Below are 23,712 nucleotides of genomic sequence, written 5' to 3'. Positions count from 1 at the left end.
CCTCTTAGGCATAAAAATGGAAACTGCTTTAGAATGCTTATTTTAGCCGTATAATGTCAAAATGGGACATTTTAACAGAATTTCTTTCAAATAAAGATGTAAATCCTTTAATTTTATTGAGTTTGACAAATTGAAACCAGCAAACCATTCAGGGACATTGCCAAAGTACAGAATTACATTTCCTGAATTCAAGAACACTATGAGTTATTTCATAGTGCATTTCTTTTTGACAATAAAGTAAAATTTAAAAAATCAAACCTGCTCTATCTCAAAAATGTTTTTTCAGTGTAGTGTACTACTATTGGGACAAACAAAATCAAAATTATAGAAAAGTATACCAGCTCTAACTCAAAATATTGACAATTCTATGTTAAGGGGGTCTAAAATTCAGTTTGACAGCTTCAGACAGACTAGCTTTTGACCTTTTTTAACTGGACCAAATCACTACTTAACATAAAGATTCAGCACCCAAGTTTTTTAACATGTATTTTCATCCCCTTACTTAATATTTCATGCATAAAATATAAAGAAATAAATCTTGAAAGTGTATGAAAAAAATTGCAAGTTATACACTTTCCACACTAGGGACTATATTTGTAGACAACGAAAATCTTAGGATGATAACTGTGTCCTCGGATCATTCAATCTAAGTGATGAAAATGGCTCACATTTATACTTTTAAAAGGGCTTGTTGAGCTTTAGAACAGTGGCTTTATATTTTTTTTTTCATTTGCGAATTCAATCCTTTCATAGTTTTCAAAAACATTTAGCAGCAGCGTTATAAAGAAATTTATGACAAAATAATATGACTAACAAACACAACTTTCCAAAGCGACTAACAGACTCAATTTCTATTTTTGGAAAGTTCCCTATTTCATTATTCTGAATACAAGTTTGCAATGCAGGCACTATGTATAATGCTAAAAGAAATAAAATTCACACTAATTTGTATTTCCCATCCCATAGGCAGATCCAGGGGGGCCCTGGGCCCCCCCTTTTGAGGGAAAAATTTGGTGGATTATATAGGGAATCACTGAAGCATGACTGGAGTGGGCCCCCCTTAGGTCAGTCAGCGGGCCCCCCTTATGAAAAGTTCTGGATCCGACACAGCATCCTCACCCATTTAAAAATTACAATTAATTATAAATAACATATTCGGAACATCATCTAGTCATCTATCAAGATTAACACATGCATACCTACTGCAAATCATTTTATTTTATTACTTCACCTGCACATCTGCATATTTTAATTGCTTAATCAGGGATTTGTATGATCTAACAACGCCCTAAATATTAAATACAATATACAATATACCCTTTACATATGAAATCTTATTCATGATATATTAAAAAAAAAAATGAATATCATAAAAAAATTAAAATAAAATAAATTGAAATATTAATAATCTGTAAATAATGATTTACTTAGATGAAATCTTAAGTATGCACAATTATGAAATCAGATTGCAAAATTATGCAATTTTAAGTATGAGAACTACAGTGCAAAAATTATGCAATGCATGCAAAACAACTTACAGTACTTGATGATTGCAGAAAATAGTTAGTGATATTAACAGGTAGCTGTAGGTCTGGCTTATGTCCAGTTTGCACAACCTTTTATATTAAGTACATTCCATAATAGATTCTTTGTAAACAATTACTGTCTCATGCCAACAAAGTTTCACTGCACAAACTATTCTAAGTTTTTATGATGGGTAAAGACTCTGTTTGTTACCTATCATTAGCTACCTATATATAATAACTTATATTAAAATACAGGCCAAGCAAATTCTTAATCTCTAAACCATTTACCACATTTTGATGTGAAGTAGCCTATAGTATAATTGGATGCTTAATTACTTTTTTATTCAGTTTTAAATGTACATATTTTCCCCTCCTAAGCTGAGAAATCTTTCTCAAACAAAAATATTTTATAAGGTTGTTAAATAGTTTATCTATTCACATTAACAGTTGGTACATTATCTAACTTTGTTGTTAAGTCATGTAATAGTTGATTTAATATCATTCATACATTTTTTTGCTGCAAATACATTGAAACATCAATTATTCAACTTAAATCTTTTAAAAGATTTGCTGTTTTAAAATAATGACCATATCTAACTAAAATTATTCTCACATGATAATTTTAAAATGTTGAGAGAATACAACTTACTATTTTTATTTAAAAGAATTCTATTAGTTTCCAACTTTTTAAAAGTATACCTGCATTCAGACCAACGTATCAAGGGCCATTACTCTAGCTTTGTTTATCCCAAAATATCAATTTTTGTTATTATTTAATGCTTTCTTTGACATAAAGGGCTACAACTCCATTTAATTTCCTTTACAATTTCCACAAGATTTTATAGACACATTTTAAAAAAAACTTAGACTTAATTTTTATTTTTGTTATTTGTGCTGAGACACATTGATGCTTTATAATAAGTTAAAATCCACCTGATATTATGAAACAGATCACAACACTTTCTTTCTCCTGATTTACAGTAAACTTTTATCAAACTGTTTTTTCCCTGATACATTCTATTACATAATCACCTGATATTTGAATAAAATGTTTTAGAACAAAGAAGTTATTCATCACGGTGCATACTGATTCACAAAGCAGTGATACTACAGGATTCAAAATTGTAGCATTTTGTAAATATCGAGTAATAAAAAAATTGTAAATTTCATAATTCTTTTAAATACTGTTTTTTTTTTTAACTTAAAAATGAGAGGCTATCAGTGGTAAGGAATACCTTCACAGTTTGTCAACACTTTACTCCATAATGTGATACAATTTTAGAAGCTCTATTTTCAGGTCTCTCATTTTAGGCAAAAATTACCATAATTTAACCTACATGTAACTGGTAAATTATTAAATCTTAAGTCATAAAGATTTTGATACCACCCTTTACTTAAAACTACATTGTTTCATAAAAAAATTAATTGGTTTGGAAGTTTGGCTCCTCACAAACATGTACAACACAGTCACATCCTTGATGTGCATGTCCCAAGTCAAGAGCCTGTAAATCAGTGTTTGTCATTGGTTGGAAGTTTGGCTCCTCACAAACATGTACAACACAGTCATATCCTTGATGTGCATGTTCCAAGTCAAGAGCCTGTAAATCAGTGATTGTCATTGGTTGCTTTCTGCTGTTATAGTTTTTATAACTAAATGAATACCAGTCCTGATTGTGAGATCATACACTGGATATATAATTTATATCTGTTTCATTTGACAGACTGTGACACAAAACCCTGGGCATGGCCTGGATATCAGTCCAAAATAAATGATTGTGATATCACACGCTGGGCATGACATGGATATCAGTCCCAAATAAATGATTGTGATATCATACAATTGGCATGACACTGATATCAGTCCCAACTAAATGATTATGATATCATACACAGGGCAAGGTATGGATATCTGTCCAAATTAAAGGATTGTGATATCTTACACTGGGCATGAAATGGATATCAGTCCCAATTAAATGATTGTGATATCATACACAGGGCATGACATGACTGTCCAAATTATAGGATTGTGATATCTTACACTGGGCACGAAATGGATATCAGTCCCAATTAAATGATTGTGATATCATACACTTGGCATGAAATGGATATCAGTCCCAATTAAATGATTGTGTTATCTTACACTGGGCATGAAATGGATATCAGTCCCAATTAAATGATTGTGATATCTTACACTTGGCATGAAATGGATATCAGTCCCAATTAAATGAGTGTGATATCATACACTGGGCATGACATGGATATCAGTCCTAATTTAATGATTGTGATTTCTTACACTGGGCATGAAATGGATATCAGTCCCAATTAAATGATTGTGATATCATACACTGGGCATGACATGGATATCAGTCCCAATTAAATGATTGTGATATCATACTCTAGGCATTACATTGATATATGTCTTAAATAAATGATTTTGATATTACACTGGGCCTGTAATGGATTACCTGTCCCAATTAACTGATTGTATTATCATACACTGGACATGATATAAAAGAGCTGATACTGATTACTCAGTAGTTTCGGTTAAGAGGCACATCCTTTGGTATCAAAAGTTTGCACAGGTAAGTTGACATGTAAATCTACTTGTCCAAATATCATGCTCATAATATATTTTGAAATTACAATATTTTTTTAATGAATCAGATTTTCAATTTTATAAAAGATAAATTCCATAATCCTGAACCTTATCTTTACAGAAAATATACATTATTAAATCTTTACATGTTTACACAGTTTTGAAAAAACTTCATGATGAATCATTCCTGCCACACAAAATGACAACTTCCTTTTCTTTATTTCAATTCAGACTAACAGTTAGGGTGCACAAAGAAAATAATCAAAACACATCATTATCGGTGGATTAAACTGTTACCTGTAAAGTTGTAGCTACACAGCTATTTCTTCTCAAAAGTATGCTAAGTTATTTAACTCTAATATTGATTTCAAATCTATACAAACAAATATTTAAATTACAATTCAAATGCATAAGTTGTCTGGTGTTGATTTTGCTAAATTACAATACCTCTTGAGTCAACATAATATATCCTTGTGACATTACTACAGTTTTTTTAAGCCAATTTCATTTGAAAAGGACAATCTAAATGTATATTAGTATATATATATATATATATAACAACAGTTAAGTTAAACATGATACAATTTCCTTTTTAACAAATACAGGAAAACAGGTTAAATGTTATTAAAAGGCATAAGACATGTTTGTCATGAACTACAAATAGAAATTGTACAATAATGGTTAACATGCACAATATAATATAAATTACTAAATATCCCCTCAAATCAATATTTTGTATCCTAGCTAGTCCAAAAAAGAGATGTGCAGCTCCCCTCTGTCCTTTCTGCACTACATTAGTTACATAATATTGATGTAAATGACCAATAAATGTATCCCAGAAAAATATTTCCTTCAGTGTTCTAGCAAGTTAAAACAAAGGGGGCACAGAGCTCTCTCTGTGGACTCCCCTTAATTTCTATTTGGAACCAGCGTTACTCCTGTTAGTTGTACATGAAGAGACAATAGCCTTTAGTGTTATCTACAAGAAGCTGCATTTTTATGATAGTTAATCAGATCTACTATTTTATTTTCTTAGTTTTATCATGGAAGTATTATATTGACAGGAACTCCAACAAGCGGACTTCAAACGTTTATAGTGCGATGCCGCAAAATCGTTAAGTATCTGTTAATTAACTCGACATGTCTTATGGATGCATGGGTTCCGATCAAATTTTTGGAACCTCGTGAATGATCGTAATTACGGAACATACCGAAATAACCGGATGTGTACTTAATTGTCAAGGAAATGACATTTACCGACCATGTGAATTACTAATATAATGTCAGTTTTTACGGGTTTTGCTGCTTAATAACAAATAAAAAGAAAAGAAACGAAATCCCCGCGACTGTTTTCACCGATTAAAAAAACAAAGAAAAAAAACTGAAGAGTAAAAATACTCACAAGCCATAAACATTTCAGTTTAAGTTACAATCAATTTTAAAAAAGTAAGATTTTTATTCATGAGAGGGCCGTTGGCTAAACACGCGTAACTGTTATATACATGTTAGGCTTGAAAATCATAAAATTCTCATGAAAAGTAAACGGGAAAAGTTTTTATCAGTAATTATTATCGCGTTTTACTGCTAACTTTGACAAATATTTTACTGAAGTGTTTAATGAAAGAATTTCCAATAAACAAAAATTTAATCCACTGAAAAATTGGCCGGGGGGACGGGGTTAAAGAGCTTTGATCCGAAAAAATATCAAATATTTTGATTTATTGTTTACTGAAAGTCCAATGGCAAATATTTCATGCAATTAAACAAGAAACAAAAACATAAATTGCTTAAGCATACGGTGTAAGATGTTTCAGAACTGTTAAGCTTTTAAACACATAAATAAATTCTAATTTGGTTTCCATGATAAAAAAAATTAAACTGCTTAGGGCCCATCATCATAGTGATCGTTCTTTAAATGCATCCAGAAATATTTAAAGCCATCCGTAAAAATAAATCTGTCAGACGTCAGAATAATCTCGGACTAGGTTGAGTGTTTAAGGTTGTTTACAACTTTGGATTAATTATAAAAGGTGTAACAATTCATCTGCATGTCTCGTAACCTGATATTGCTATGTAGAGGTCATCACATGCATGTAATTATTAACCTCTTTAAGTCTTTAAAACATATTTGATAAATAAGTTAATAACATTTTACGATATTTTACGATAGAGAAAACCATAAATATTTGTGTTACACTCGATAAAAGTTTACAATCTTTAACTTAAAATTTGAGTTATCAGGCACCATCCGGCTCACTACACGCGCATCACATTATTTTCTGCAAACACTCTACTTCAGAATCATGTAATTTTCATAATCGGATATTTCCCGATTTCCAATTTCCAATGATTAAAACATACTCAACAAAACTAAAAATAAGCTTGCCCTCTTTCCGAATGCAGTTAATTTTCTTATGTCATTCTGTTAAATATGGACCGATTTTTTCGATCTTTTCAGCTTTGTTCTTCATTTATTGAACGGAAACAGGTGTTGTTATTCATGTGGCGATTCACAAATAACCACGGGAGTTTCCGTGTTTATTTACATTGGTAAGTAGATAAGACAATCGATACCAAATCACGTGATAAGATCAGCTTCAGTTAAAAGAATAGGCGAAGGCGGCATCGCAGATACCCCACAAAGGAGTTATCACGTACTTGACACACTGAGTCGGAACCTTTTATTTTCTTAAAGAAATCAGTGGGATGGGAATGTGCTAATTTTTCGTTGGAGTTCCTGTCAATATAATACTTCCATGGTTTTATTCACAGATTTGATATAAAGTTAAGTAGATGTGGGGTATATCCTATTACAACTTTCATATCAGTTGTTTACATACCAGAGTCTGGAGCCTACAACATATTTTAACATGTATTAGATGTATGCTTCTCAAATCTGAGGGACTTCAGCCCCGAAGATATGATAGGTTCACATCTGATTTACATTGAAGTAAATAATTTTTTTGTTTTGTCTCTGGTTCTAAAAACATGTTTTGTAATTATGGATTTGGAATGAAATCTTAATTGTCTCTTTTATTCTGTCATCAAACTGACACCTTGTCAATACTTTTGTATATGGCAAAATGACTTCCTGTACTATCTTGTCTTTTTCTGGTTTATATTGCCAAAATCTGAACTTTTTGCTGATAAATAATAAATCTTCTATGTAAAAACAGATACATCAATGAGACAGCAACCCAAGAACATAAAGAACACCAAAAGTCATCTGGAGATCAATAATGATCTGCAACAATAGACAAGCGAGTTCATTTTTTCCCTCTAGATATAAATAAATTCTCTAAACAAGGTCTTAATTTGTTTTAGTCAGATAAAGCCCTTGCAAATCCTTTTCCTACTAACATTATTAAAAATACTACAAAAATATTTCAAACTTTATTTAGTTGAAAAAGAACATTTGATTTACTCAATAGTAGATAAATAAGACAGAAAAGAAATAGTTTTCCTACAATAGCAGTCAGTATATCATTAAATAAAAGAAATATGATATGGTTAACAAATCAAATTTAAACAAAAGTTTACACATAAAAAATACAACCAAACTATTACCAATTCAAGCCTATAAATACTTGTTTACATAAGATAAAGACACAAAGATTTTAACTTACTTTTAACACCTTACTATAATCCTAATGCCAATTCAATTACAGTGGTTTTTAAAATGATAAAGACGAAAATTTTATCACATGTCCTTTACCCCGCATTTTCTTTCCAACCCCTCAAACAATCGGAGACATTTAAATACCACACTTTTTAAGATAAACAATATCAACATTGACACAAATGGATTAAGTAAAGTTATAAGGCCAGTTTAAGCTTTCGGTATTGATAATCAAGCGTGGGTCAGAAAGACAATTAATTTGATCATGTTTATGTATTGACTGCCTAAAGCAAAGCATGTATTAATGACTTACTTTCATCTAATTGAGTTCAGTGTTACACTAATACAACATGCATCTTGTCATCCTTATAGTTAAAGGCTACATGGCTACATTAAATATTAAATACATTCTTTAAATCATAAATTTATGATTATTACAAGGAAAAACTGACATAGATGTAAGCTTGAATGATTTTTGGGGAAAAAGTGGGATATGACAATTTATATAATCATTTGTTTAGACCTACTACCAATATGACTTAAAAGAATTAACTTAGATATTTTGTTTCTTCTAGTAAGTTAAACAGTGAGAATCATCGACAATGTTCCTGATATGACCCAAGTGGTCAAAGAATTTCTTTTTTTTACACAACCTTTTCCTTTTGTCTCAATCAGTGGACTTTTTACCAAAGGTACACAGGAAAATACACATAAATTATCAGTTCAGTAAAAGTTATTGAATCAATAAATAGCATTGTCACAAACAAAACAGCTGTAGTAAAACAATACTAAACATGATTGCTACTCCACAACAAAATGTCCCCTGTAAATTGTACTAAATTGTTATGATAAGTCTCAGAGGTAGACCACAGAACAGGACCTTCACACATTACATTATCAATGTTTGTAGCTGCAGAGTTTTGTAATTTTCCCCTAATGTTACCATTTCGTGTTTGTAATTTTCCCCTAATGTTGCCATTTCCTGTTTGTAAATTTCCCCTAATGTTGCCATTTCCTGTTTGTAATTTTCCCCTAATGTTGCCATTTCCTGTGTAATTTTCCCCTAATGTTGCCATTTTGTGTTTGTAATTTTCTCCTAATGGTGACATTTCTATTACCATTTCCTGTTTGTAATTTTCCCCTAATGTTGACATTTCTGTTACCATTTCCTGTTTGTAATTTTCCCCTAATGTTGCCATTTCATGTTTGTAATTTTCCCCTAATGTTGACATTTCTGTTACAATTTCCTGCTTGTAAATTTCCTCTAATGTTGCCATTTCCTGTTTGTAATTTTCCCTTAATGTTACCATTTCCTGTTTGTAATTTTCCCCTAATGTTGCCATTTCCTATTTGTGATTTTCCCCTAATGTTGCCATTTCCTGTAAGTATGATATTTGGGGACTGTTGTGAAAATATTGGCTTCTACTAGATTTTGCCTTGAAATTATCAAAATGTCAGACATTTTCAAGGTATAGGAGAAAACAAATAATTCAAAACCTTCATTATGCTACAAACCTAAAATAGGCAAAAAGGATTAAAACAATCCTACAAAGTATGTAACAGTTTGGGTAAAACTGTTTCAAAGGAGTAATGATTACAAATGTGTCATTATATTGAAATAGGCCAAAAATGGTCGCATAACTTCCCAAAATATTGTTAGAATAAAATTGTGCCATATGGTCAACATAGTTATGAGGAACAATTCTATTAACTGTTAAAGCTATCTACTATATGGTATCAGATGAGCTGCATTCAATAAAGTGTCAATATGCATAAGTCAACGTCCCATAATTTATTCATCTAAAAATTGATCAATCAAACTGGTTGACTCTACATGAGGGCAAGCAGTCCAAGCGAGTCCTACTAGGTACTAAAGCTTTCAGGTCAATGGTCTTAGGTAGTATTACAGACAGACAAACTATTTTATCATTAATTCTACAAAATCTTAACAATTAGATTCAATTTCACTTAAAACAAATATTGCTTAATTTGTTAGTTCTAGCTTCCAAATATTTTTCATAAAAATCTTAATAATATGAAAATAATGTTCAAAGGGGTATAACTCTGATTGTAAAAATAGCAAGTCACAATGAATTTGTATAAATATTTTTTCATAAGAATGGGATGGCAGTGGGATAACTGCAGAGAAAATAATCAACAGTTGGTGTTTGAATCTATGTAACAATTATAGAAAAATTGGACATATTTGCAGGTATGCAAATTATCTGAAAAGTCACTACATATTAACTAATTTTGAAAAAAAACATCAATGGGAAAATATTGTGACTAAGCAAGTTATCAATTGATTTTGTAGTTTCTTAGAAGAAGATATATTTAAAATTCAAGTAGTATGGTGGACACTGACAACAAACAATGAAAACTAATGGAATGGCAAGATATCAAACTGACCATTTTGGTAAGTTGATCTCAGAAAAACATTTATATTACAATATGATCAGCAGCAAATATTACATACATATATTAAGAATAAGATGATAACATGATAACTGGAATATGAAGAGTCCATACTTAGAACTAGCAGACCAACACACTGATAAGTAAATAAGTTCTGCATAGATGAAGTTCAAAAACTTATAGATAATAGAACACCTCTATCCTTTCACAACACAGTGCACATTGTTTCTTCATGTCAGAGATTTTTTTTTATCAGACCTTTGTTCAGGTAAGTATTCAGTCAATACAAGTCAAAACAGTTTGCTCTGTTTCCAATTTGGCTTGATAAACATGATGTAATAAAATTTAAAAAAAATGTATATACAAGTGTATTATACAAATGGAATTTCATTTCAGTGAGAAAAAGACCAAAATGTGATCTGACATTAATTAAGTATCTGAGAAATGAACTTTGATCCTTAACCCTATGAAATATACTCTCATACAGTACTACATTCTTACTCAACGATTTTTTTTATAGATTGTTACTATCTGAAAAAAATCAAATGTAAAACTAAGTCAAAGTGCATGGAGCATAAAATACAGGTCAGGGTGATCTACTTTTTACTGAAGCCTGGTTTGCTCCCCCAAGATGCAGCCTTTCATCCAGGTCTATCTATAAGTCATAAGTCACTGAGATCAAAACCTGTATGTAAAACAGTCAATAAAGACAACATGACCTACTTTAAATGGGAGGCTGTCAGACTCCTTATATGCATCCTTGCAAAATTGATTGTAGGTCACTTAGTATCTCTGAACAAAACTAGATGTTATTAATCTCAATTAAAGTTAAATTAAAAAAAAAGTATCAAAGAAACTTAACCATGAAATATAGCTAATTGTGACCCTTCATTTCATCAGTCCACATAAGTGTTACATGCATGGTCTGACAGTCTCTGCCAACTAAATAATATTACTGTATGGCTACTAGTTTCTGAGAAACAGATCTGTGGATGGACGCTGTTGAGTTTATAGAGATGTGTAGGCTAAAGCTCTGGACAACAGTTGAACTAATAACCCAAATCTTATATCTATATTGAATTATACAGTGATCCAGGCATTTAATATTCATTTTATATCTTATATCTATTCATAAGTTCTCCGCTAGATTAAAAATAACCATAAATTTCCACAACATGAATGAAATATTTGCCACTGGCAATATTTTATCCCTCCCCCTTTTTTGTCTCTCATTTAGAGAATATAAAAAGAAGCTAAATAACTTTGCATAAAATTGACATTTTGCTCTTGGGTAATGAGTATACATTTACCATTTTTAAACCTGTCAGAGTGGATAAGTAATCTTTCTTTCCATTTTTGTATCCAGACACCAGTCCTCACGTCAACTTTACAGAAGATCATGCGCGAAAATGACTCAGACCATCTGATCGATTTTGCTTGCAACATCTGGATCTTTAAAAAGCATGTACAGTAAAAATCACTGCACAAAATCGATTTCTTTTCAAAGTGTGCTGCAGTTTATTTCTCACTAGATTAATAAAAGCCATAGAGGGTGGTAAAGGGTTATTTTCGTGCAACGTGATCGCCGTTTTTTATTTCACGTTCAACGTGTTTTTACTTTTTTATTTAACGTTCAGTCGTGCAAGACAGGTGCCTCGTTCAACGTGTTCTGCTTATTTAATTTTACGTGCATCGTGATTTTCAAATGCTTATTTTGCGTGCTCGGTATTTTTCAAATAAAATTCAAATACTTGGCAGGGATCGTCAAGAAATACTTTTTAAAAGCCGTAAACCATTTACATCATAAATGTGTATACTAAATCGGGAATAACAAGTAAAACAGAGAGTTTATATATACAAGAAGACAGTGACTCAGTCACAAAAGGTTCACAACAGTCTTTATTTTCGTGCAACGTTCATGACAGAAATTATTTCACGTTCAACGTGAAATTATGTCTTATTTCACGTTTTTTCCGTGCAAGCACCCCCCTTTACCACCCTCGCCATATAGCCCAACACCTCCGGTAAAGCTCGTTATAGTTTAACAAAACCAGAGACATATAATACATATGTCTCTGACAAAACTATTCAGATAACGACAATTTATGTATTTTTGGGGGGTGGTTGGATATTTTTCTAAGGACAAACATTTTTTTCAAACTCTAGGCTGGGACGATTTATATATCTTCTTCTTCTTCTTCTGGTATACAGTTACAGCTTCATTTATATTGAAGATTACGAACTGTTGCATGCGCGGAGTATGTGATTAAAATTTGTATATGAACAAAAATTTATCTTTAGATTTGTAGAATACTTGGTGATATTTACATGAAACAAAGACAACAAGTGATTAAAAAATATGTACATTGGTATTTATAGAATTAATCTATGTTGTGGAGAACAGTTGGTGTCAACTGATCTCTATAGGTTTCAATTTTTTGACATGCTACTACAACTTGTGGTAACATGTTCCATTGGATGATTGTTTGCGGAAAAAATGACCATTCAAGTTGTAACTGTCTTTAGAGGTGGATATTTGTCGAAATGTTTGGGTATGTAATTTTCTTGTTCTAGTATCTGATGGTATAAGGACTAGCGATGGAATTGCGATGAGTCCATGTATGACTTTATAGAACATGATTAGTCTGGTTTTGAGGCGACGCTCAGTGAGTGAGGGCCATTGTAGTTCGTTTAACATGGATGTAACACTACTGGTGTTGTGGTAGTTGTTACATACATAACGGGCTGCACGCCTCTGTACCATTTCTAGCTTATTTTTATATTCTGCTGTGTGCGGATCCCATAAACTACAGGCATATTCAAGTTTTGGTCTCACTATGGATTGGTTTGCACGGGATTTGATATTGGTGTTTGATACTTTTAAGTTTCTCCTCAGAAAGCCAAGAGATTTATTTGCATTTGATATGATGTTGTCGTAGTGATTGTTCCATTTTAAGTTAGACTGTAAGGTTACGCCGAGATATTTTGCTGATGTTACTGGTTCTAAAATATGGTTATGCAGAATGTAATCGTGTTTGAATGGTTTCTTTTTCTGTGTGATGGTTAGAATTGTGCATTTTCCTGGATGGAAGGCCATGAGCCAATCAGCCTCCCATTTAGCTGCTGCATTAAGATCTGTTTGTAGTTTTATGCAGTCTTGTTGACATGTAATTTCTCTGTATATAATGCTATCATCAGCGAAGAGTCGTAATTTGCTGTGTTCAAGGTATTCTGGAAAATCATTAATGTAAATTAAAAACAATCTAATTAAAATATAGATCTCGGATTTCGTTATACTACGTTATACTACATACGAAGATCTAACAAGTACCCTACAAGGTTTCACTTTTGTGACCTTATATAACGTAATATTTGACCCCAGAAAGTATTTATATCGACCAATCAGAATGCTCCTTATAAACGCGACCTAGGAACATGTTGAAGATGGCGACGTAGAAATGGAAAAACAGGCCTACCTAACTTCCGGATAGACGCCATATTGGAAAAAACCGGTCATAGTCAAAGAGGTAAGTGGTCAATTTGAAAGTCTGAATTTAGAAAATCGAGCAACCCAATTTAATATTTGATTAGTGTTTATGGTACTCTGAGTTGAAAATTTTGATGTTATCATATTTTGATAATTGAAATTTCTTAGGTTCTTGAGAAAAACTGCAATGTTTCTAAAAATGATGCGAAAACACATGTCTGGTAAAACCAAGTCTTGGTTTTATGAATTTTTGACAATTGTTCCTTTTTGGATAAGATATTTCTTAAAACTTAAGGTCCGATAAAACTTTAATAGGTTTTCGAATGTTTATATGACAACATCATTGCAGATCGGGTGCAAATTATGCATTTTGACGCACATGTTATGCCTCTTCATTGTTATTCAAATGAGCGACCATAATATAACCAGTTGTTTGTGTACTTCAACACATGATGTATCATTGAAAACGTGTAGGAATTGTATGGTATGAATATTTCAATATATCTGTTTAATTACTACATTAGGAAAAATGACATGATTTTACATGTAAATAATAAACTACATACATCTTGTATCAAGGGTCTGTACATGTATGTTTGTCTTTAAATTTTATTTAAATAGTAGACTCAACAGTGATATTGTTTAAATACATGTAAATTTTATTAACTTATTAATATATTGAAAACAATATAGTAGAAAAAAGAAACACCTAGAAGACATCGAAAGGACATGTAAAACCTAAGTCAAACAAAATCTACAACACAATAAGACAAAAAAGACAAATGAATGATGTAAAGACAAACAAATTTTTGAAACACTACATAGAATCATTTAATAAGTTATAATTATCTGCGGAACCGTAGCTCTATAATATAATAGCCATATCCATATTATATCCATAATATGATAGCCATATTTATATCTATATCTTTGATAGAACCATTTAGATAAACTGTATGAGTTTGATCTAAGAAGAGTAAGCATATATCTTGTTCACCATCATGTAAAATATGTGGAATTAACATTTCTAATTGAAAGTAAAAAAGTCTCACTATGGTATAACTATAAACTAGTTAATATATAGTGTTGGTTTTTTTTATATCTGTATTTGCATATAATGATTTACCATTGCAAAACAATATCCATCATTCATGAAATTATATCACTCTAGATATGTGTCCTTTAGCTAGCCTACAATATTTTATTTTTGCTTTGAATGATCCAGTACTAGTTATGTTCATATTGAATTTCATATTATGTCTTCATATAATTTCAGTCAATGGAAATACATGGAATCCAACATCCTAGCTGCTTTTGCAATTTTTCATACAGACTGTGAAAACAGTTACTATAGAGTATAGTGTTCTTTAAAACGTTGTACATGTTGTAGTGTTGTAACGAATTACTTTTCATCAACTATATGTACAAAAATGAATGAAGAAGGTAAGATATTAAAGTTATACTCAAATAGTTATTTTTACTTGTGAGAAAAGTTGCATGTAATATTTCATGGAAAATATTCTTTCTTCTTCCTGTTATTGACTTACAAATGTAACTCTGTCTCAAATGAATTGGAAGTTAAAAGATTTAAGAATACAAACAAGTGCACATGTACATAAACAAACATTAAAATATTATTGTCTATAATTAACATTGCCAAGTTCTCAAAATATTTTTTATAGCCTACAGCTATTGACCATTTTTACAACACAGACTACAAATTGTGTGGTCTCAGTGAAATTCAGTCATGTATTTGCAGATTTTTCATACTTTCGTACATGTAGGTGTAATTAAGATTGACCCCCCCCCCCTTTTGTGGGAAAAAATTTCTTAGGTCAGTCAGCGGGCCACCCTTACAAAAAGTTCTGGATCTGCCACTGAGCAGCTACATGTATACCAATATAAAATACCAGACAGTTTAAAATAAGAGAATAAAACAACCACAACCTGTTTAATAGTTTGCAATCAGGACTACAACATCATTGACCTTCTTGATTTTTGGGGTCCAGACTGACAGGGCTGCCACTTTTTAAGAACACACAATCATTGATTATTTCAATTCAAATTTTTTGGTTGAAATGCTTTTGTTTTTCACTAAATGTATAACATTATAATTTCAGGTTAGGATGGAAAACTGGTGAAGATGAAGGTTACAATTGTGATCTACATATTGATTAGTTTGAAGCAGATTTTGTTCTAAAGAGGGAAATAAATAAACAGTGTGTTTTATAAAGATGTTCAATTATTTACACAACAACAAAAATAATCATTGTATGAGAGATAAATGGATATAAGTGTAAATAAAGACACTTTATTTTCTTTTTCTATTCACACTTTTTAGTAAGTAGCTATAAATAGCTACATTACCACGCTCCAATTAGACTAATATTTTTTAAACCCTCTTTCCAAATTATTTGCAATCTTTTATAATTTTGTTCAATTTGGTGGTCCTGAGATATTGGTTAATGTATCCAGTGCTGGAAGTTTTTATACGACCACAACAAATTTTTACGGTCATATATTGGTATGATGTTGGCGTCGTTGTCGTCCGAAGATACATTGGTTTTAGCACAATAACTTTAGTTTGAGTGAATGGATCTCTATGAAATTTTACCATAAGGTTCAATACCACAAAAGGAAGGTTGGGATTGATTTTGGGGGTTATGATACCAGCAGTTAAGGAATTAGGGGCCAAAAATATGCATTTTTGTAACTTCCAGACAATAACTTGTGTGTTAGTGTATGGATCTCTCTGACATTGTACCACAAGGTTCCATACCACAAAGGGAATGTTTGGATTGATTTTGGGTGTAATTGACTCAAAATTTTAGAAATTAGGCGCCAAAAAAGGGGCAAAAAACAAGCATTTTCCTAGTTTCCAGACAATAACTTGTGTTCAAGTGTATGGATCTCTCTGAAATTGTACTGCAAGGTACCATTCCACATAGGGAAGGCTGGAATTGAGTTGGGGGTGATGGATCATAAGGGGGTTCAAAAAATTTGGGGAGGGGATTTTTTTTTCTATTTTAAGACTTATATGATGTATTAAAATTAGTAATTATGGTTGCAACCTCCATTGGAAATTTGAATTGAGATTATGACCATATGTTGAGGGAAATATTTTTTTTTGGAAAAGGGGGGAGGGGTAAAAAAGAAATTGTGGGGGCAATATTTTTTTTCATTTCAGATTTCAGAAATTAAAAAGAAAATTTCTTCAAATATTATTTCTTTTTGCCAAAAAAAGGGGGGGGGGGTAAAAAATTTTTTTGGGGGGTTCAATTTCGCAGCATAGTGTATTGCACAAAAGCAAAAAATTGAATATAAATTCAAATCATATAACCAATTCTGAGTTCTTTGACTACAGTTATTCGCTGTCAGAAACCTATTAGGTGTCAAATATTTATTTACAATCCAAATTCAGACCTGTATCAAGCGCGAATATTGAGTCCATTTTTCCCCAACAGTTCAGGGTTGGACCTCTGCGGTCGTATCCAGCTGCGCTCAGCGTAGCATTTTATTGTTGTTGTTATACCCCGCTTTAAAAAAGTGTGGGTATACTGTTTTACCTCTGTCTGTCCTTCCGTCAGTCCATCTGTCAGTCCGTCCGTCCCATGAATATTTTCGTCACATTTTTCTCAGGAACTACTTGACAAGGATTTCTGAAATTTAGTTTCAGGGTTTATATAAGCAAGTTACACCGTGTGATGCGTTTTCAGATTCATCACTCAACAACTTCCTGTTTACCGAAATATATCGGTGGGGGTATCATCAGCGAGCAGTAGCTCACAGTTTTACTTGTTTGATTTACTTTAAGATACATGGTCCTAGGAAAGGCAAAGGATACCGTTTGTATGCAGATAAAACTGGTTTATCCCTGTCGCATTGTACATTTTGGTGTTTTTATAAGTAGTGTAGTTTGTTGGTGTAAAATCAGGATCCTCACACATTTATAAATGCAAGTATCAAACAAAAGTTAATATGACAAAAAGCAACCAACAACAACCACAGAGTTTCCCACTACTTACTTAGAACAAGGTCATACAGTATGAGAATGTGGTGGGCTTACACATACTGTAAGTGCTAAATTCTCCTGTAACCTGTGACGGTGTAACAGCTTAACATTTAATTAAGAACAATTAGTTGACACACAGAAATGTCACCCTTATAATAAATAAAAATATGTGGTATGATCGCCAATCATGAAAAAGACAACTCTCACCAGAGACCAAATGAAAATTCGAGTGTCTGCATCTTTGGATGAAATACAAAAACAAAACGTTAAACACGCCTATGAGTTTTTAAGTTATCCTCTACTTGAATGCATGGACGTGGGAGTGAATTTTTGGTATCCAAGTAAATTGGAAACTCCTAGCTAATTCCTGTATCCGTATTGTTTAAAAAATATTCACGATATTGAAAGGTGTTTCGTCGGCAGCGAACGATAACATTTTTTGGAGTAACACCAGCGTCTATATAGATACTTACTTCCATGGAGAGCTCTGTTCTTGATGTTAGCAAATAAGGGTACATATATTTTAAAACTCCCAAAAGGCATACAATCTAAATCTATAGGTATTAAAGAAAAATATTTTATAAACGGTGCCTACCTGTTTCTTATGTCAAGCTTCAAATCGTCATTAATTAAAAAGGTTATTTTTTTTCATCAAAGATCTGCAATACAGATTTTATAAATATACAAATTATTCAACAAGAGACACACATATATATATACATGTATATATATGTCTCTGATAATGATGATTCAACCCTTTTCCAGATTTGTTTCACTGACGAAATATTGGATACTTCCTAATGAAAAAGTGGCATCCTTGCCAAATATTTATATTTTCCTCAAAGTTTGTGCATAACAATTAGCCATTCCAGCTAGTGGCGGACCCAGAAGTTTTTATTAGGGGGTCCGTTACAGTCATGGATCAGTGATTCCCTACTGATGATATAACCAACCAAATTTGTCCCTCTAAAGGGGGCCTAGATCCGCCTATGCTGATTCAGTGAACAATGCTGAAGATAAAGAAGCCAACTTGCATGAACACTATGTATGAGAGGTTCTTCTCTAAAAAACATTGGACAGGTTTTAAGGGCAGGATGATAATATGATTGAAATACGAAATTTCGATTAAATCCAACCACTGTATTTTATACTCGCATTATTTATATACATTGTGGAATCGTCTAGTTGTTAAATTGTCAATTTAGTGAATTAAAAAGAACAGAGAATAAATACGGAAAGATGTGAATAATGTGGTAAAAAAAAAAGAAGTTTTGACTTGATAATATTGCAGCTAGTGCTAGCTATTATCTGAGGCTATAATTTAATGAGACTCTCAGAGCTTTCAATGAGTATATTATAATACCACTACACGGAGTCCCTTTTTTAATATCCAACATATTTGGACGACTTGCACCAAATCACATTCTTTAGTCATTGTTTTTAATGGAGGCGGAGGATCATTTTCAAGTTTCAAGGGCTTTCCAATGCAGTATTATTGATATCTATAATTAAAAACAGGACATTGACATTTTTGTAATTTAAAAATCTTCAAAAATTGTAAGATTTTCATCAAATTAATGCTTACACGAGGATGCAGTGTTACCTGGTACCCGAAATCAAAATTATGTAAAAGCACCGACACTTTTTTTTCCTCAGGTGAAAATTAGTTTAAATAAAAAAAAAAAACAAACATTTTATGTAAATTTCTGGCTGAATATTGATTCATCCGCGTTGAAGAAAATTTTACGATTGTAAAGACATTTAGAATCAAACATTTAACCCCCCCCCCCCCTCCTTAAATTTGTTTTTAGATATCGTCAGGGGAAGAAAAGACATTAATTCAAGAAATATTAAGAACAGACAAACAATCTGCCTTTTTTTGAGAAAGTAATTTCGAAGTCTGAAATATTTTCAATTAGACTCCCCCCCCCCCCCCCCCCCCCCCCCCCCCCCATCATTTTCATATTTTTATAATACACGCAGAAAACACTTTTATGGAGTGCATTCGTGTGCTTTAACACACACGAGCACGTGACAATGATTTGTTATCCTATTTTGAAACTGTAAAAGAAGACCCCAAATAACCGGTCAAGGGTTCATACACTTATCGAAATAAAAACACCAAAAAACTTTAAGCCAATCGAATTAGCAGGATAATTTATCGGTATGTTCGGACTTTATGTTTATTTATTATGTAAAATCTAGATATTTCCGAAATAAATCCGCCATTATCTGAGTATCATCTGAAGCGAGTTAGGCTCCCCTCTCTATGATTTCCCCTGGGAAAAACAACATAGAAAATGCATTAACTGAAATTTTGCCTTAGTACAAAGTGAAAGAATTGAAATTTGAGAAGAGACAAATTTTGGAAATCAAAGATTGCATGGTCAGGCTTCCAACATGCTTCAAACGGGCTATGGAAAGAGTTTACATACCAGATATCTGCTACCCGATAATCAAGTCTGCATTCAAAGGTAAATTCTCGAAAATAGAGTATTAAAGGTTGACATTTTTCTATCATTGGGCAACTTCTCGAGTGTTTATTAAAAAAAATCTTTGTGGAGGATTCACAGTGTACTTTAAAAAAACATGACTATATCCCAGAAAATACATTGCAAGTCTTCATTCTCCTAATTCTCCTACCAAAAAATTATAATTATTAATTTACAAAGTCAATGAAGATATGGGATCAGATAAATCTAAATTCATTGGTAATAGTATATAAATCATAATGTCATCTTATTAATGACATTCTACTGTGTACTTGCAAAGATATACATGTATACTTATGCCAGCACATGCAGAAGAAGTTTTAATATCAGCATACTTTTTTTACTTCTGTCACACACTGATACATGTTGATATCATGAGGTGCTCCAGATAATTGTTAGGTGAAATTTTCTGCCAAGAAAGAAATTAATTGTTCACTATTCTTGGACTCGGCTACAGTGGGTCAGAATGGCAATCAGTGTTTCATCAGTGTTCATTAAATATTAGTTTAATGCTTTGTGAGAAAAATAACTTCATCCTGTTTATGTACATATAAAAAAGAAGATGTGGTATTATTGCCAATGAGACAACTCTCCACAAGAGACCAAATGACACAGAAATTAACAACTATAGTTCACCGTACAGCCTTCAACAATGAGCAAAGCCCATATCGCACAGTCAGCTATAAAAGGCCCTGAAATGACAATGTAAAACAATCAAACGAGAAAAACTAACGGCCTAATTTATGTACAAAAAAAACTAACGAATAACAAGTATGTAACACATAAACAAACGACAACCACTGAATTACAGGCTCCTGACTTGGGACAGGCACATACATACAGAATGTGGCAGGGTTAAACATGTTAGCAGGATACCAACCCTCCCCCTAACCTGGGACAGTGGTGTAACAGTACAATATAAGAACGAACTATAAAAATCAGTTGAAAGAGGCAAAAAGTGTTACTTTAACCGTTCCAGAACAAATGGTATAATTGCTGAATTTTTCGTTTCCATTCTCTAACTTTAGTTTGCCTCAACCAAATGTTATGAAACTTATACACAATACTTATTACAAAAAAAACTCAGATCAAGCACAAATTTGGGTAGCATCACTTTTACCGTTCTTCAGTTATGTCGTTTTATAACTTTATATGATCTGCAAGAGTGGGCATCATCTGTGTCCTATGGACACATTCCCCATTTATTGTAGTCTTTTATACTCAAATATTTAGCTTTAACTACATGATTGAGTAACTTTGCAGAGGCGGATTTAGAGGGGGAGCTCAGGGGGCTCAGGCCCCCTTTTTTGGTTGTTTATATAGGGAATCACTGAAGCATGGCTGTACAGGCCCCCATTATGAAGAAAATTTCTGGGTCGGCCACTGCTTTGTTTTCATTTGTAACATTACTAGTATAAATAATTTTGAAGACTTGATTAAGTAATTATGCTCTTGACTGATAGAATACTCTATCTTTAAATTCAACATGTCTAATACATATACTTGATCAATATATAGAACAAGACAGACGAGGCTATCTCTAGTATCTATCATAGTACATAGTACATACATGTATGTTAAATTGTTCAGAAAACAACCAACCATCAAACAAAATCAATAGGTATCTTATAAGATTAATGTCTGGAAATGATGATGCTAAACAAAAAGTAAAAAATGTGAAATGAAATGAAATACAAGTTTAAAGATTTGTGTACAGATTCTGATAATAAATACATGTACGTACAAATTTGATTAGGGAATCCACACCTCAAGGACTAATCCCAAAAAGGATTACTCAAGGGCCAGTGTTTTTATTTCCCCAAAAAATGTTCAAAGATAAGAAGATGTGGATCCTAGAAATGGATTCACAGTGTCAATTTATAAATTTACTTTTAGATAACCTACATGTATATCTGTAAGTAACATTTATTTAATAAAACATTCTGTCATTAACCAGAGGAACATATCAATTAAAATGTGTTTGAATAAACACTAGTATTAAGTAACAGGGTATGTACATGTAGGTAGGGAAAACCTAAACAAACATGCATGTACATTTTTTCTTCATCTTTTAGTCTGGAAAAGCTAGTAATAATTATTAAAGAAAAAAATTAAATGAGTTCCTCTGAAACGGATGTTAAATAATCTTAAATAAGCTTTATAATGGAGTCAGCATTGTTTTGAAATCAGAATATTCCATAAATATATTTAAATTGATATTTCACATGTTTCAGGAGCAGACATTCTTCCCTGGTCTATATACCGGTAGCTTCATTGAAAGGAATCAGACACAGAAAGTTTGGGGAAATGAAATTGAGAGTCACTGTGAATAATTCACACACATGCTAGACATAAAGAAATGGCCAGACACAGGCTCAGCTATAGAATCTGTATCAACTGGAAGCAACAGCATTTTCATCAGAAAACTAAAAAGGATGTGAAAAACATGAAACATGCATTTGGAAATGTTCAGCTGCCAAACAAATAGATATGCCAGGAAATGCAAATTGTTTGCTAATATAAATGTCAATGATGTCTGTACAAAAGCAAAGATATAAAAGCCTTTTTCATTTATACATGTAACAGTCATATACAATACAGATTTAAGACCATCAGACAATCTTTAAATCTTTGGAAGCCACAGTACCTAGTCCAAGACATTCCATATTTTCAACTCGTTATGAAGACATATTTGACCAATCTGGTTTCCATTTATAGAAGTTTAAAAATAAGTTCTACATGTACATGACATGATGATCACCATCAATGAAGGTGATATAGGATATAATATTCAAAGTAGAGAAGTATAAAGTGAATTTGAACCTCCCACCATAATAGCATTCTGCACATTTTGGATCACATATGGATCAAGCTGTTGTACTTGTGAACTAAAAGATTGTTGCTTGGTTGTTTTCAGGTACATTGTACATGTTGACAGTGCTATACGTCTATTAAATAAAATGCAGTTCAGAACAGTTATATTTTAGTAATAGATAGATTTCTTCTGTCTTTATTTGAACGGATAAACCAGATAATTAAAAAAAAAAATTCTGACAACTATGTCTGTTCTGGAACTGAAGACTACCTTCACTTTTTGTATCTTCCTTGTTCATTTTCCTCCAGATAAATTACTGACTATCACCATGAGGCTTATAACATGTATAAGTAGGCTTAATTCCTCCAAGGTCTCCAGTAATGTCCTGTCTGTGACAAAAGTTTCAGAATACAAGACATGCAAGACATGAAATGCTAATCGGACAACAACATTTACTATTTATATGAAGTTTTATATTTCAGAGGGTAGAAATCATGGATTTGTCATACTTAAAATCATAATCATGATAATGTATAAGGAATCCTTATGTTTAGAAGTTTCTGTCAAGACATATGTCCATTGTCCTTATTCCATTTTCATTGTTCAGTGCTCCTTAAAAAACTACATACATGTGTAGTGATTTTATCAAGTGAATTTGTGGCATATTATAAGTAATACGATATTTGGTATACATGTATGGGATCAAAGGTTTACATGTGTTGTCAGACGGGGTTCAACTTGTCTCTCAAT

The 23,712-nt window shown here is 32.1% G+C and overlaps 1 protein-coding gene and 2 long non-coding RNA genes across 3 annotated transcripts in view; 2 read left to right on the top strand and 1 right to left on the bottom strand.

Moving 5' to 3' along the window:
- Positions 1-11,546, bottom strand: part of LOC127726261 (CAP-Gly domain-containing linker protein 1-like) — a 92,396-nt gene extending 80,850 nt beyond the window's left edge. Inside the window, exon 1 of the mRNA XM_052233569.1 lies at positions 11,467-11,546. Coding sequence (XP_052089529.1) covers positions 11,467-11,469 — 3 coding nt within the window. The 5' untranslated portion in view covers positions 11,470-11,546. The remainder of the gene's footprint in view (positions 1-11,466) is intronic.
- Positions 11,547-13,420: 1,874 nt separating this feature from the next.
- On the top strand, positions 13,421-15,964 carry LOC127726273 (uncharacterized). The gene is made up of 3 exons (XR_007993473.1): positions 13,421-13,683; positions 14,920-15,086; positions 15,764-15,964. It is a non-coding gene; the product is annotated as an uncharacterized LOC127726273 (long non-coding RNA).
- A 3,661-nt stretch (positions 15,965-19,625) lies between these two features.
- On the top strand, positions 19,626-23,126 carry LOC127726269 (uncharacterized). The gene is made up of 2 exons (XR_007993470.1): positions 19,626-20,129; positions 22,382-23,126. It is a non-coding gene; the product is annotated as an uncharacterized LOC127726269 (long non-coding RNA).
- Positions 23,127-23,712: the final 586 nt, after the last annotated feature.

The sequence above is a fragment of the Mytilus californianus genome, unplaced genomic scaffold (genome assembly GCF_021869535.1).
Source record: "Mytilus californianus isolate M0D057914Y unplaced genomic scaffold, xbMytCali1.0.p SCAF_17, whole genome shotgun sequence".
Lineage (NCBI taxonomy): Eukaryota > Metazoa > Mollusca > Bivalvia > Mytilida > Mytilidae > Mytilus > Mytilus californianus.
The sequence above is the reverse complement of the archived record's forward strand: the minus strand, read 5'-3'. Positions and strand labels throughout refer to the sequence as shown.